This window comes from Haliotis asinina, chromosome 12, assembly GCF_037392515.1.
Source record: "Haliotis asinina isolate JCU_RB_2024 chromosome 12, JCU_Hal_asi_v2, whole genome shotgun sequence".
Taxonomy (NCBI): Eukaryota; Metazoa; Mollusca; class Gastropoda; order Lepetellida; family Haliotidae; genus Haliotis; species Haliotis asinina.
Window position 1 is genome coordinate 954,265 of NC_090291.1, and position 16,407 is coordinate 970,671.

The 16,407-nt window shown below is 39.5% G+C and overlaps 1 protein-coding gene across 1 annotated transcript in view; it reads left to right on the top strand.

Moving 5' to 3' along the window:
• Nucleotides 1-16,407, top strand: part of LOC137258639 (carbohydrate sulfotransferase 15-like) — a 57,269-nt gene that overhangs the window by 38,265 nt on the left and 2,597 nt on the right. Inside the window, exons 6-7 of the mRNA XM_067796336.1 lie at nucleotides 13,012-13,122; nucleotides 15,825-15,981. Of these exons, the coding sequence (XP_067652437.1) occupies nucleotides 13,012-13,122; nucleotides 15,825-15,981 (268 nt within the window). The remainder of the gene's footprint in view (nucleotides 1-13,011; nucleotides 13,123-15,824; nucleotides 15,982-16,407) is intronic.

The window sequence follows — 16,407 nt, forward strand, 5'->3', positions numbered from 1 at the left end:
GCTGCTTAATTACGTTCCAGGTGTATATATGTTCATGTGAGAAAATGGTTATATCTTATCAAACATTGTGAAATTTACCAATGCTTGTGTTTTAGGAGGATGCTATTTAACCATCCATAAACCAGTTATCGTGTATCTTGAAGGAACAACCGGCTCACACTGAAGACAATGATTATGCTGAATCCAAATTCAATTATCTTGTTACTGTAGCAAGCACTTTGTATGTCAGGTCTAAGGAGCAAGTCTGTCCTTCATGTCTTTATTCAGACAGACACAGCTCGAAGGCATAAGTGTTCAACAGTGTATGATATCAACATTCAAAAACAATGGACGAGAAACCAGTGCCCTCGAATATTCCAGCTATATGACGGTGATCTGTAAGTAATCAAGTCTAGGCAGACACTCTAATGAACAACAGCGCGAAGAGTTGATATGTGACACCTCTGAACCACGTGACCACAGATCCCGATAGTCGCATCTCATGCGTTGCTGAATACCAATTCTAACCCGGATCTTCTCTGGGGTGTGGGGACTGTTGGGTGTGATTGCTGATGTACAAGCCTCAGTGTAAATTAACGTGACAAATACATCGTGTAATTGCAACACTGTCCGCTGTTGGACATACATGACAGCAGCTGTCAAAACAGCGCGGTAGCTTTGCCCTCTCGAGAAAGACGAGTGTTTATGTCGAGATTAATCGCTACTTGATTGTTCAAACCTGATATGTGCCATAGGTAACCATTTAATTGGAAATTATTTGTTTTTAGGAACAAACATTCTGCCCAATGTAAAGCAGATGCTGCATTCTAATTCCTGTTCTTTGTTGTAAGCCACGTGGTCAACATATGGGGATTTATCACATGGTGTGGATCCAAGGACGCGACTTTCGTTAGAATTCAGTTATGGGTGTCGAATGTAGTGTCAGGGATCCATGCGAAGTGTTTGGGGTTTTTTGTTGGTTAAGGTTTGACATATGGCGATCTGTTTTCTAGGCATAAAAGGAAAACTTGGATTGTTTGGCCAGCTGGTTGTAATTTTAATATCGATTCTATAGCGACCCTGTTTTGAGAAATATCCTATGAAAGTCGATTGTAGAAATTGACCCAGCAACGATGTGAATTCTCTGATTGTGACAAGTATGTCTGTAATGATCGCTTATACATCGGTGTGCTGTCGATTTTAATTGAGCTGCAACTCATATAATTAAAATCTTTAATGGCATACTATGTAGTCTGAGCGTGACATTGAATGGCTCTCGCCTTGGATAATTTTTTAATTAGAACAATGTGTCTTGATATCCTGAGAGTGCGTGTTCTCTACGGATATTTACAGCTGGAAATGAGATATTTTAGGAACTCTTTAATGAATGGAGCATGTTGACTGATAAAAGATAAACGAATCCTATCTACGACATCCTTCATCATCAACGCCACTGAGGATGTACGCGACTTTCTCCTCCTCATTAACTCGTTTGATAACAAAGCAAAGTTCCATATTCTGGTTGGAAAGGTTGAAGGATTCAGGAAGGTTTTCACTGTCCAATTTCATGAGTGACATCATGTGGTAAACTTCAAACATAGTTGTAGAGTTGTAGACTTGACAGTATCCTGGTAATTATCTTCTTGTTTAACATGCTTGCTACATTTGTTATATCACCGTCACTGGTAGATGTATGTTAGTGCTGTTGTCAGTTAACAAGTACATACTTGCTACATTTCTTATATCACCGTCACTGGTAGACGTATGTTAGTGCTGTTGTCAGTTAACAAGTACATGCTTGCTACATTTGTTATATCACCTTCACTGGTAGATGTATGTTAGTGCCATTATCAGTTAACAAGTACATGCTTGCTACATTTGTTATATCACCTTCACTGGTAGATGTATGTTAGTGCTGTTGTCAGTTAACAAGTACATGCTTGCTACATTTGTTATATCACCGTCACTGGTAGACGTATGTTAGTGCCATTATCAGTTAACAAGTACATGCTTGCTACATTTGTTATATCACCTTCACTGGTAGATGTATGTTAGTGCTGTTGTCAGTTAACAAGTACATGCTTGCAACATTTGTTATATCACCGTCACTGGTAGACGTATGTTAGTACCATTATCAGTTAACAAGTACATGCTTGCTACATTTGTTATATCACCTTCACTGGTAGATGTATGTTAGTGCTGTTGTCAGTTAACAAGTACATGCTTGCTACATTTGTTATATCACCTTCACTGGTAGATGTATGTTAGTGCTGTTGTCAGTTAACAAGTACATGCTTGCTACATTTGTTATATCACCTTCACTGGTAGATGTATGTTAGTGCTGTTGTCAGTTAACAAGTACATGCTTGCTACATTTGTTATATCACCTTCAATGGTAGATGTATGTTAGTGCTGTTGTCAGTTAACAAGTACATGCTTGCTACATTTGTTATATCACCTTCACTGGTAGATGTATGTTAGTGCTGTTGTCAGTTAACAAGTACATGCTTGCTACATTTGTTATATCACCTTCACTGGTAGATGTATGTTAGTGCTGTTGTCAGTTAACAAGTACATGCTTGCTACATTTGTTATATCACCTTCAATGGTAGACGTATGTTAGTGCTGTTGTCAGTTAACAAGTACATGCTTGCTACATTTGTTATATCACCTTCACTGGTAGATGTATGTTAGTGCTGTTGTCAGTTAACAAGTACATGCTTGCTACATTTGTTATATCACCTTCACTGGTAGACGTATGTTAGTGCTGTTGTCAGTTAACAAGTACATGCTTGCTACATTTGTTATATGACCGTCACTGGTAGACGTATGTTAGTGCTGTTGTCAGTTAACAAGTACATGCTTGCTACATTTGTTATATCACCTTCAATGGTAGACGTATGTTAGTGCTGTTGTCAGTTAACAAGTACATGCTTGCTACATTTCTTATATGACCGTCACTGGTAGATGTATGTTAGTGCTGGTGTCAGTTAACAAGTACATGCTTGCTACATTTGTTATATCACCTTCAATGGTAGACGTTTGTTAGTGCTGTTGTCAGTTAACAAGTACATGCTTGCTACATTTGTTATATGACCGTCACTGGTAGACGTATGTTAGTGCTGTTGTCAGTTAACAAGTACATGCTTGCTACATTTGTTATATCACCTTCAATGGTAGATGTATGTTAGTGCTGTTGTCAGTTAACAAGTACATGGTTGCTACATTTGTTATATCACCTTCAATGGTAGACGTATGTTAGTGCTGTTGTCAGTTAACAAGTACATGCTTGCTACATTTGTTATATCACCTTCAATGGTAGACGTATGTTAGTGCCATTATCAGTTAACAAGTACATGCTTGCTACATTTGTTATATCACCTTCAATGGTAGACGTATGTTAGTGCTGTTGTCAGTTAACAAGTACATGCTTGCTATATTTGTTATATGACCGTCACTGGTAGATGTATGTTAGTGCTGTTGTCAGTTAACAAGTACATGCTTGCTACATTTGTCATATCACCTTCAATGGTAGATGTATGTTAGTGCTGTTGTCAGTTAACAAGTACATGCTTGCTACATTTGTTATATGACCGTCACTGGTAGATGTATGTTAGTGCTGTTGTCAGTTAACAAGTACATGCTTGCTACATTTGTTATATCACCGTCACTGGTAGACGTATGTTAGTGCCATTATCAGTTAACAAGTACATGCTTGCTACATTTGTTATATCACCTTCACTGGTAGATGTATGTTAGTGCTGTTGTCAGTTAACAAGTACGTGCTTGCAACATTTGTTATATCACCTTCACTGGTAGATGTATGTTAGTGCCATTATCAGTTAACAAGTACATGCTTGCTACATTTGTTATATGACCGTCACTGGTAGATGTATGTTAGTGCTGTTGTCAGTTAACAAGTACATGCTTGCTACATTTGTTATATCACCTTCAATGGTAGACGTATGTTAGTGCTGTTGTCAGTTAACAAGTACATGCTTGCTACATTTGTTATATGACCGTCACTGGTAGACGTATGTTAGTGTTGTTGTCAGTTAACAAGTACATGCTTGCTACATTTGTTACATCACCTTCAATGGTAGATGTATGTTAGTGCTGTTGTCAGTTAACAAGTACATGCTTGCTACATTTGTTATATCACCTTCACTGGTAGATGTATGTTTCTGCTATTGTCAGTTAACAAGTACATGCTTGTAACACTTGTTATATCACCTTCAATGGTAGACATATGTTAGTGCCATTGTCAGTTAACAAGTACATGCTTGCTACATTTGTTATATCACCGTCACTGGTAGATGTATGTTTCTGCTATTGTCAGTTAACAAGTACATGCTTGTAACACTTGTTATATCACCTTCAATGGTAGATGTATGTTTCTGCTATTGTCAGTTAACAAGTACATGCTTGCTACATTTGTTATATCACCTTCACTGGTAGATGTATGTTAGTGCTGTTGTCAGTTAACAAGTACATGCTTGCAACATTTGTTATATCACCTTCAATGGTAGACGTATGTTAGTGCTGTTGTCAGTTAACAAGTACATGCTTGCAACATTGTGTTATATCACCTTCACTGGTAGATGTATGTTTCTGCTATTGTCAGTTAACAAGTACATGCTTGTAACACTTGTTATATCACCTTCAATGGTAGACATATGTTAGTGCCATTATCAGTTAACAAGTACATGCTTGCTACATTTGTTATATCACCTTCACTGGTAGATGTATGTGTCTGCTATTGTCAGTTAACAAGTACGTGCTTGCAAAACTTGTTATATCACCTTCAATGGTAGACGTATGTTAGTGCTGTTGTCAGTTACCCAGTACGTGCTTGCAACATTTGTTATATCACCTTCACTGGCAGATGCATGTTAGTGCTGTTGTCAGTGAAAGAGTTAAATGTACGTGAAAGCTATACAAAAACTCCCAAGTCCAAACTTCGAAACAATGTATCCGGTAAAATCCCAAAGTTTGACGAATAATTCGGAAAACTGTCACATTATGGTTTGAACAACACCACATGTTCATATGATGAAACGAAGAGAGTTTCACAGATTTCCAAATTCGCAAAACATGACATCACCGTTCGGTCATATCAATTAAAGTTCACGTTTTCTAAAGAAGTAAGGGTATATGTTTCAAAACGTGCAATTGACTGTTGATGTGTCGATGAAGATGTTCTGTATTTTTTCACCGCTGCCACCATGAATAAGTTGCACGAAGGCCGGTAGTGTCTCAATGATTTTGTTAATTCTTCAAAACTCTCGCACGTTGAGCGCTGCTGACAAACAGGTAGCATGCGAAAGATGGAATCGTATAAAACACAACTTCCACCTAATGCGGAACACGGCAAGAAACACTTTTCTTTCGGCATGAGAAAATAACATGCATATGAAGTACTGGTGCATTCCAGACAGAGTGAGCTCACAGGACATTCGCTCACCACTTTCACACTGGCACATGGGCTGTTGCAAACAGAAACTAAAACATTTATACTGCTTTCACTTGGGATCCATGACCGTAGGACAACAGGCGAAGCTCATTGGGGAGTGAGTGAGTTTAATTTCACGCCGCTCTCGGTAATACTCTAGCTAAACAGCAGCGGTCTGTACAAAATCGAATCTGGACCAGACAATCCGGTGATCAACAGCACAAGCATCGATCTGTGCAATTTGGAACCCATGACATGTGTCAACCAAGTCAGCGAACCTGACCAACCAATCTTCGTTAGTCGCCTCTTACGACAAGAATAGTCGGCTTTTGTGACAAGCACGGGTTGCCGAAGACCTGTTCTACCGCCGGATCTTCACGGGTCACTAATCTCAGAAAGAAAGAAAAATACCTATAAATATTTTGCTTCAATGAGAATTTTCAATATTTTAGTTTTGAAGTCGAATCCCCAAAGGTGGCATGGATCCCTAGAAATCGTGGATCTACATAGAAACCAGGATCATACTATCCGTTAACTTTGTAAATTCGGATAACAGCTGGATATTGTTGTGGTGTTCCCGTGACAATGAACAATGAACAGGTGTTGGAACACTGGTACATCCAAGCTGTGCAGCCTACCTCTATCCGTTATACAGCGTCTCGTGGTATCCAGGTTATCGTGACCGATTTCACTGCAATACGAAACATGTCATAATCCTCATTAAATAGGTGTCTCTCTCTCTCTCTGTGTGTGTGTGTGTGTGTGTGTGTGTGTGTGTGTGTGAGAGAGAGAGAGAGAGAGAGTGTGTGTGTGTGTGTGTGTGTGTGTGTACTGTTGGATTTCGGTGTTTGTGCGTGGTTGCCATCTCTGGATCAGCCCCTAATTAAATCACAATTATCTTTTGTTCATGACATCGCTGATTGTAAAACGTAACTAGTGTAGACGTGTGGCATATGTTGGTATATACTTTGGCATGAAGTTGGCATACTTTGGTCATACATATTTATATATGTCTGAAAACAAAACAAAATAATGTTAAAATTACCTTAAGCACTATTTTCATGCTTACTAACACTGGCCGCCAGTTTGAATTTTCTAAATCACACCTTTTTCTAAACTGGGGATCATCCCAGTTCACTTCAATTCTTCTTTTCCATCCATAGCATTACTTCTTTTTCCTGACCCTGATTGGCTTCTTATGCCAAACAACTGTTTTCTTGGCTCTGATTGGCCCTGGTGGTCCTTCATAGTTGCTCACCTGTGTATTGCCTCTCAGTGGGTGCCTGCTCCTTACTGAGAGACCATATCTTTATACAGGTGAGTCAATCTTCTTCAATAGTTCATCTTAAACTAGGTTAGGCATAAGTTAAATTCATTAACTAACAACATATATTAAACATTAAACATTTAACTTTATGAACTATTAATTACAATATATACAAACATTAATTTAATAAATCTATCTGTTTATTTATTTTAATACAGGGCATTTCAGTTATGAACTTGACCATGGCCATGTGCTCATTTGGTGTCGGCCATGACAGTTATTCCATTGCACATTTACTTGGTACAGTGACAGACTGTTAATGAATACAATGTCTGTGATATTGACATAATGTCATGAGATATTTAGTCAAGAGATTAGATATTAGATATCTGTATATTGGCCATACTGTCCATATTGTTTTTCATGTTGTTAAATGTGATATTCTTTCTCATGAGTGGGTACCTGCTCCTTACTGAGAGACCTTCTCTTTATACATGTCCAGGTCCACTCACGTATTCATGACCATTGAATAAATATTTGGAATTGTTGGCCAGACACGGCGTCGTCCAGTGACCCGATTCAACACCCTGGACCACGGTCTCACTAGCACACAAAATTATAGGCGTACAATCGCGAATCAAAAGTGCAATATATTGTACTCTAGTTTACTTCCCTGGCAACGAAGCACCCGGGAGACCAAAGCCAGTCATCGCGGGTGGATGTGCATACAAGTGTAAGGAAGACTTACTTGTCATTGGCGCTTTCCATTTCCCGATTCGCTGAGGGCTCAGTGTGTGTATATAGAGGAAGACACAAATTTGACAGACAGTCAGTTGACAGCTACTGACGTAGAAGCTTAATTAGGCTAGTATCTACGGGTATACTGAAATGTGTGTGAACAGAACTTTATTGTGATTAAATACGTTTTGTTTGAGAGATATAGATAAGTGGTAGTGCGTAATCATAGATGTAGATATGTAATATTTGAAAACATCCTGCTTTTCAGTAACTGAAAGACCTGCATTGCCATGTAAGATAAGACCAATACTATTCAGTGTTCTAATTTTAACAATGCTTTCTAAAGATTGTAACAGTCATTCGAGGGAGGAATGAAAAACATTCTCACATCTAGCCATATTGACATTATGAGTCGTTTCTATATTTATTAATCATAATTAAATGTACTCGTCACATATCCTAAGATTTAAATGATGCCACAGAGTCGCAACTCCTCATAGCTAGGGGAGTTTTAACTAAAGATGGACTAGCTTGTACGGTGGGGGTCCTGCTCCAATATGTTTTGACGTCATTGTGACAGTGTTTTCAATATGATGCCAACTCCCGCTAGACGAGAAGGTTAAACCCAAATGTTTATGACAATCAGATCTTTACATATTGCAACAATCAAAATTCCTTTCTATCACCTCTTAAAGCAAATGACGTAGTTTAATTTGTTAAACTGATATTTTTGATATTTGATATTTTTACTTGGACTATTCCATTATAATGTGGAGGTAGCAAGTAGTATTTGTTCACTGAACCGTAAATGTTGTTTGAAGGCGTCTGTGTGCGTAATGGGAGGACAGCGTACAAGTATCACACCAGCCTGTCAGTGTAATTACATAATGTGACGGTGACAGAACTCAGGTGCACAAGCCATTAAATCAATGTATTGTCTTTATGGTGTATAGCCTTATATGTGTTAAGTTCACACTGCATGTGGTCCATGATTGAAGCTGTGTATTGCATATCGTCAATAGCAGGCAGGCAGGGAGACACATAGGTGTCAATAAGTACTGAGTTTAAGAGACAGCTTGTCACAATCAGCATATTTTTCTATGTTTCAATAGACTGTATTAAACCATTTTAGTTTTCAAGCTAAGCAGTTTTAACAATGAAAATTAATATTTTTAATGCTCCACTTTTTTGAAAATTTGGTTTTCATATCCGCAACCGACTATGGTACCAGAGCGTTTTTAGTACTGCAGAGCCAAGATGCTTGTAATCACAAGAAACATCCTTGTTCACCAACTTGGACCGCAGCGACAACCCATTCACGCATCACCTGCGGTGTTTTTATGAGTCGTCTCCCCAGATCAAGCTGTGCGAACATAATAACTGCGCATGCGCCGTTGACGCAGCTCTAAACAGCTGGTGAAACCACGTTCACTCCAGCTTGAGTGAAATCGTTTCCAACTCCAATTTCGTGTTTCTTTTAATTTTTTGTCTGTTTTTTTTTTTTTTCATCGCGTTATTTTTCAACTTTATAAGTTGAATTTACAGTTTTGATAATTTGTTACTTTAAGTCCACACCAAAAGGTATCAGAATCTGCAAAATTGTAGTCTACGTTGCATGTTGCATGTGACCTTTAACAGAAACAGCTTTCGCACCATGCCAGTTTACGTACACAAATTATCCTTTCTGTAGTCTGTTTCTGCTATCACTACTGATTCAAATGTCTCGTTCAGTCTGTCTCAACAGATCGCACTGAATACGAGCAAGGGGAGACATGAGACAGACCACGCCACTCACTGGTGATAGAAATCTGTCGTAGAGGGTTTAGCATCGTGGTCGATGGAAAGGTAGTGATTACGACTTAATTTTAGATTAATTTTGTTGTCAATTAACTCGACGGTGTCGTTGCAGGACCTTTCAACAGTCCACCAGTCTCAAGTGCAGTATAGTCATATATTTTGAATGAAAACAATAAGAAAGAAGGTGTCAAGTGAAGTAATCGTTAGACACAAATGTAAAATTTCAAAATATCAGGTGAAATATCACCCGGCCAATGTGGGCCTATTTGACACCAATTCTCTTTAAACGTACATATAAGAGCACCATAGGGGCTAAAAGGCAATAACAAAAGTCAGCGATAGTGAATGTGCCTGCATAACAATAGCGTTACCAAAAAGAAAAAAACCAATAGTAATATAAACTATATATCAAAAAGTAAATAGATAAATACAAAAATAAAGAATAATCACATCTCAGATCACATTTTGAGAGAATCTAAGTCTAAACATATTTTTAATAATAAGTGGCGAAGGAGTGGTTAAGGCTTGGTTGTTTCATTAGAAATACAAGTTGATCTCTTGCAGACAGATGGAAGACATTTTGATCTAGGGACCATGGGCGATTCCAAAGCGGGAATTATTGCGGAATATGTTGTCAGAAAATGAACCTCGTGTTCAATGATGTCAGAAATTGCAAAACTTGCACAGACGATTCTCAAGCGTGATTTTAGGCTTTGTGAAACGGCCAGTCTCGATTTTTAGGGGGAGAGTGCCACTGAAATGTTTACCGGAAAATAGCTGGACAATAATTACGTTGAGGTATGTCTTTTTTATTTAAGCATGCGTTGGGAAGGTAATTTCTTTTGTTTGCGTAATAAAACAATACACATTCATGAACATCATATATACTACATTAAATAACGTAACAAAGGTCATACAATTTATAATCTAAAATCATTTAGAACATGAATGTTTGAACATTACAAATGACCATTTCCTTATGAATGTAACTGAATAATGCAATTCATAAATGGGGAAATCAAAATATAAGGCAAAACAGATATACCAGAACCTAGAATCAGGAGCTCAACCACTTCACAGAATAGGAGGCATTGTCCAGGTTGTCTTGTCGTCCTTCCAAATCTCTGTACGTCTTATTTTGGTCGGCATATAGGAAACATCTTTGCCTCGTTTAGTCCTTTTTAGTTAAGCATCTGTTAAGACATATGAACTTTCTGAATGCGCGATCCATCCTCACCTTTTCTTTACAATGAACATATAACCATTTACACATATGTATCTTCCACCATGAGAAAGAAGTAGGGAGAAGGATCAGGCCCGCCGAGCCACAAACTGACTGTTACTACTTTATTGTATAGACAAACATGTTGGGCTATGTGGGAATGGTTTTAAGTTTTGAGCTCAGGAATAAGTTGTGCTAAATAAACGCAAATTTATATACAGACTGATATAGCCTGTTTCAGTTTGCTTTCTGAACCTACACAGACCCCTATTCTTATAGACTTTAAACTATATTTCAAAGTCAACATTTATTAAATAGGAAGCAGTATTTATCAAAGATGAAAACGTCATTTTCGCCACATCGTTATCTCTTCAGACTCTTAAACTGAGTCTGCAAATCTTCCACTTTGTGTACTTTAGTCCACCTGTGGCCTGGAGTTGGATACTTGAAACGTCATTCTTGACCTGCATGATCTTGATGACACTGATGAACTTGTACCGATTAGGCTGGGGTTTCATGATGGCGTTGTTGAGTTTATGGTCCATCCTTCAAGATGGTTTGTCTTTTGACAGCAATGGGATTGGCAGGATTCTTGAAACGCATGCTAAATATACGGGCCACGACTTTGCAATTTCTCGCTTGCATCCCAAGTACACTGTCGTCAAGCTTCCTCGGACTAGAGGCTGCTCTCGTCGGCCTTTGGTTTGGTACCTCCTGATCTCTTGTCTCAGTGTGTCTGGGTCGTCGTCTGAGAGCACAGCAGAGTCTTCTGACACTCTGAGTAATGCAGAAGGCGGGAACGGGTGCGTCACAGTGAACAGACATGAGAAACACAACGAAGATATCACGTTTTTGGACAAAAGCATATATCGCTGAAAGGGCACTGGTGATTTCTAGTTTTAAAAATCCATGCAGTCGACAACAGACAGTGCGGAAGTCATATTTTATTACTTTTGGATGCATTTCCAATGAAATTATTGCAATGAAAATTTTTCATTAGTTCTGACTTATCTTCCCTTCGTTTTGGAGACAAGTTTGTGGACATTATATATTCAGCACTTCCCAATCTTCCACATGCATATGTTTTAGAAACTCTTTTGTTCTTAAGTTACAGCCCCACCAGCAACGGCGGAAATAAGTACATGTAATGATTTCGATGATTGGTTCCATACCCCACTTTCTGCGTCTTGATGGCTGGCTGCACACTTCCCTTTCTGCGTATTGATGATTGCTGTATAACCCTTTTCTGCGTAATGATTGTCTGCACACACCTTTTCCCTGCTTATTGATGACTGCTGCATACTCACTTTCTACATCCTGATGATTGACTGCACATCCCCTTGATGGTTGTATTGATGGTTGCCTGCATACACCTTGGCCATATTCACACTCCAGTGCAGCCACGATGACCTTTCCTGTTTTTTATTGTCTTATCTCTATCCACCTTGGCCTCTGTCTCTAGATATGCTTTACTCTACAACTTATTTGCTTCTGGTTTTAACAAATCATTCAAGAGTAAAGCAAAGCAGTGAGTGAGTGAGTGAATTTAGTTTTACGTCGCACTCAGCAATATTCCAGCTATATAGCGGCGGCCTGTAAATAATCGAGTCTGGTCCAGACAATCCAGTGATCAATAACATGAGCATCGATCTGCGCAATTGGGAACCGATGACATATGTCAACCAAGTCAGCGCGTCTGACCACCCGATCCCGTTAGTCGCCTCCTACGATAAAGCAAAGGAAGTCCATCTTGATCGAGCTTATTTTCAGTGAATTAACTAGAAATCAGTCCGTAAACTACCTATCGTGGAAACCCACAACCAGCAAATTTAGCTAGCTGAACTATTGTGTTCTATATTTGTTGGCATCTAATGCAAGATGTACACACAGTGGTATAGTACAAGACAGCGTCACGTTCGTAACACAAAACATAGTATCCTTATTGTTGGTAATTCGTGGGATGTAGAATTTGATTTTATATACCTTATGTCATTGACGAGCTGCAAATCATTGCTCTGCTGATAAAAAAATATCTCAAACGCTGTCATGGCCAAATGTATACAGATGTCATCAGTAACGAAAGGAAAGACAGAATGGCTTTGTACTAGAATTAGTACTGTATCGAATTGGTACTGCATTCTGCATGATCTTGTGCAGAACTGACAGATCAAATCTGAAGTTTCTAACGAATGTCTATGGCTTTTATGCGTGCGGCAGTATGGTGAACCTTCTTTTTTATCTACTTGCAAAGTGAGTGTAAAATAGGATACTTAAAGAAATCCAGCTTCCTCCAACGCCTTGTATTCGTCAGGAACGGTATTTGTCAGTACATCTGAGCTTGGCTTTAATTCTAGCACCTGTTACTTGTTACTGCGTACACGGATTTTTTTGCATTCTGTAAACCTACATTTGGGTCTTTTTACGTGTATTCATAGGTCTAAATATAACCAGCGCAAACCGTTGATTTCCGTGTTAACATAACGATGGTAGCCTGAATATTAGAATATTTATGGAACTGGTGTTATTTCACTCCTGAATTGTGAACATACTTTACAGAAAACTCAGATATCGTAAAGTTTGCGACGAGATTCTCCAAACCAGCAAGAGAGATAGAAAGTCGAGTCCTGATGTCCTCGTCAGGGCAAACATTCCATCCCCTCATCACAGGTAAGTTGAAGCAGAATCAACATCTCTGCGAAACAATAATGCAGATTAATGAATGCACTGGCTGCTGGCGTTATGAAACACGGAATCGAAAATGGGCACTCATCTGACAACACCTTGCCACGTCTCACATGATGATACATGTCTGTGAGACGTGTTGCATTTGGCTTTCTTACATATCCATTCTTACATAACCATCTTAAATACCTGCGTGGGAGAGGTCCGTGTTACATGTATATTGTATAACTGCCAGATCATTTTTTCTAATGTTCCAAAGGCATGGTTAAGCCTAATGTGTAAAGCGTCCGCTCGTTACATGGGTACAATGTTTGAACCCCATTCCCGTTGTCTCCCGCTGTGAGAATGTTGAAATATTGTTGAAACAATATTCACACTGATTACACGATGCCATTTAGAAAGTGGTCAAATGCAACATATGTCATATTTGGGATTTCACTTTCTTAGTAAAGTACAAATTCTAGTACTTTTTTCGTTTGAGTCCCATCCGGGATTCGAACCCGCACCCTCAGGTGGAAGTCGCGGTGGCTGAGCGGGCTAGGCGGCTGACTTTGTGTGCTGGCGATTAGGTGCTTGACTCTGAGGGTGCGGGTTCGAATCCCGGATGGGACTCAAACGAAAAAAGTACTAGAATTTGTACTTTACTAAGAAAGTGAAATCCCAAATATGACATATGTTGCAATATTCACACTCTACAATATTCGGCTGTACTCGGAATAGTTACAGTTAGATTAAAATAGCATATGTTATGGAAAGGGTATTTAAAATAGAACGTTCTACTTGTGCATTTGTACCTTATGCATGCTCCACATCTACCATTCCGACGCTCATGGATTTCGCCAGGGTGACAAATAGACCTGCATGACTTGGCTTGCCTCCAAGATTACGTTGACACGCTGCTGTTAACATGAAGACTGAGTCAGGCCGGTTTCAGTCACTCAGTCTTAATATACGTATCAGCATTAATTATGAACCACCAAACATAATTGTAGACTGAAACAAAAAGGGATCAAAACAGAAAGGTCAACCAGTTATACAGAATCTAAATACACATGCAGTTAGCATGAAATCCACGTGCTGACTCAAATGCATGTTTTTCATTCTAAAGATCTGTCATGGTACAAGCGACTGAAGTTGGACATGCCGAGGCGTAGGTTTTCTGAAAATACCAGATGGCAGATTATTGGTATGCATGAAGCTGGTTTGTCCTGTCGCAGCATTGGTTCCAGACTAAATATCAATCACACTGTCATTAGTCGCCTTGTAAGGAAACATGCGGCCACTGGTCACGTCAAGGATCGTCCAAATCAGGAAGGCCGAGAAAGACCACTCCCCGTGATGACCGTGCGCTTGTTCGCCTAGTGAGACGCAGGCCCAGGACCAGTGTGAAAGATCTCAGAGAACAATGGAGAGTGGGTGTTCGTCTCTCAACCAGCACCATCCGAAAGAAGCTCAGGTCCCCTGACGTCGTCCAATCAGACGTCCCTTATTCACTGATAGACACAAGGCTCAACGTTTGGCGTGGTGTAATCAACAGGAAAACCACAATCTGAGCACATGGCGCAGGTCCATTGGTCCGACGAAAGCCGTTTTCTTCTTCGTGTTACTGATGGCCGTTGGTGAGTTTGGAGAAGGAGTAATGAGGTTTATCAACAGCGGATGATCCATGCAGCTGAACCATTTGGCGACGGCTCTGTAATGGTGTAGGGGTGTATCTCCTATGACTGTAAACTGAATCTTATCACCATTCAAGGGACACTGAATGGTCTGAGATACACAGGAAGTACGGGAAGCTGCTGTTGTCCAGCATTTTGATAACCCCCACTCGCCAGTCGGCCAGTATTAATGGACGATAATACTAGGCCCCATCGTTCCAGAGCTGTTACCGCATACTTGCAGAACAACGCAGTTGACAGAATACCTCGGCCTGCGAGAAGCCCTGATCTCATTCCAATTGAGCGTTTATGGGACCATCTGGGGCGTCAAGTAAGGGATCCACCTGTTCAAAAGCTACAGGAATTAGGCCAGGCTCTCCATGAGTAAAGGCGGAGGATTCGAATGATGCGTATTCGGCGTTTGATTTCCTGCATGAGGAGGGTTGCAGCAGTTATCCGTGCGAGGGGAGGATACACCAAATAATGATGTCACCTTTACTGTTGGCTCAGGATTGAACAGTGAATGTTTTTGAGAACTTTGAGTACATTGGACCTCAGACGTTGTCTGTGTGACCATAGTTTTGGACATGATTATTGATAACGTTTTTAGTGCCTCCATATAAATTACAGCCCAAAGTAGCAGCAGTGTTGGTAGTTGATGGATTGACACTTTAGATGGTTCAGTTAACGAAATTATAACCATGTGTTTGGTTTCCATATCATGAATGATCAGTGTGGTGTGTTAAACACACTCTTATAGCATGAAAATGGGTGGTGCTTAACTAATGCTCATGTGTATATTAAAATCTACAGCAGGAATAATTATCAGCTGGTTATCTATGCCAGGACCTTTTCCACTCACGTCTAGCTAGTATCTCTCACGGTATATGGCAGTACGTACTTAGTCTACCAAGCAGGTGTCATATACCAAGCAGGTGTCATATACCAAGCAGGTGTCATATACCAAACAGGTGTCATATATTAGAGGGTTTATATACTTCAACAGAAATCTACTATATATTCTCCTGCAAGGTGATGGTTCCCCATCTACAGTCTGTCACAACGTGAGGTGGCGTTACCTCCCTGGGAACTATAACTGTACTGAGCCACGGGTCCTCAATCCGCATTATCTGTACCATCACAACCCTTCAGCTAAAATCATCATATTGATTAGAAACCCAACAGACAGGTATGTCGGACAGCTTTGTTCCACATTGATCAAAATATACTGTCATAAAATCCATTTGGATTGCAAACTGCCTCCTATGGTACGTATTGAATCCTTTTCTGTAATTCCTCACAAGGTATCACAGTTCTGGAGAATCCTATATAATAAGTTATTTACGTCACATTGGCATTACTCCAGCCCAGAGACGGGAACAATTTTCAATTACAGAATTCGCATAGCTTTACCTTTGTTTACTTTAAGAAGCTAAATATACACGTGTTGTTTAGAACTACACAGGCTGTTTCTTCTTTGTATATTTCTACGTGACGCAGTTACATTGTCATTTTACGTCAAACAAAAAGGCAAAAATAAGGGTTCCGATGATAATGGTTGCCATCATAATTGCTGAAAACAATAAAATAAGAATGATTTTTTCAACCATAAAAG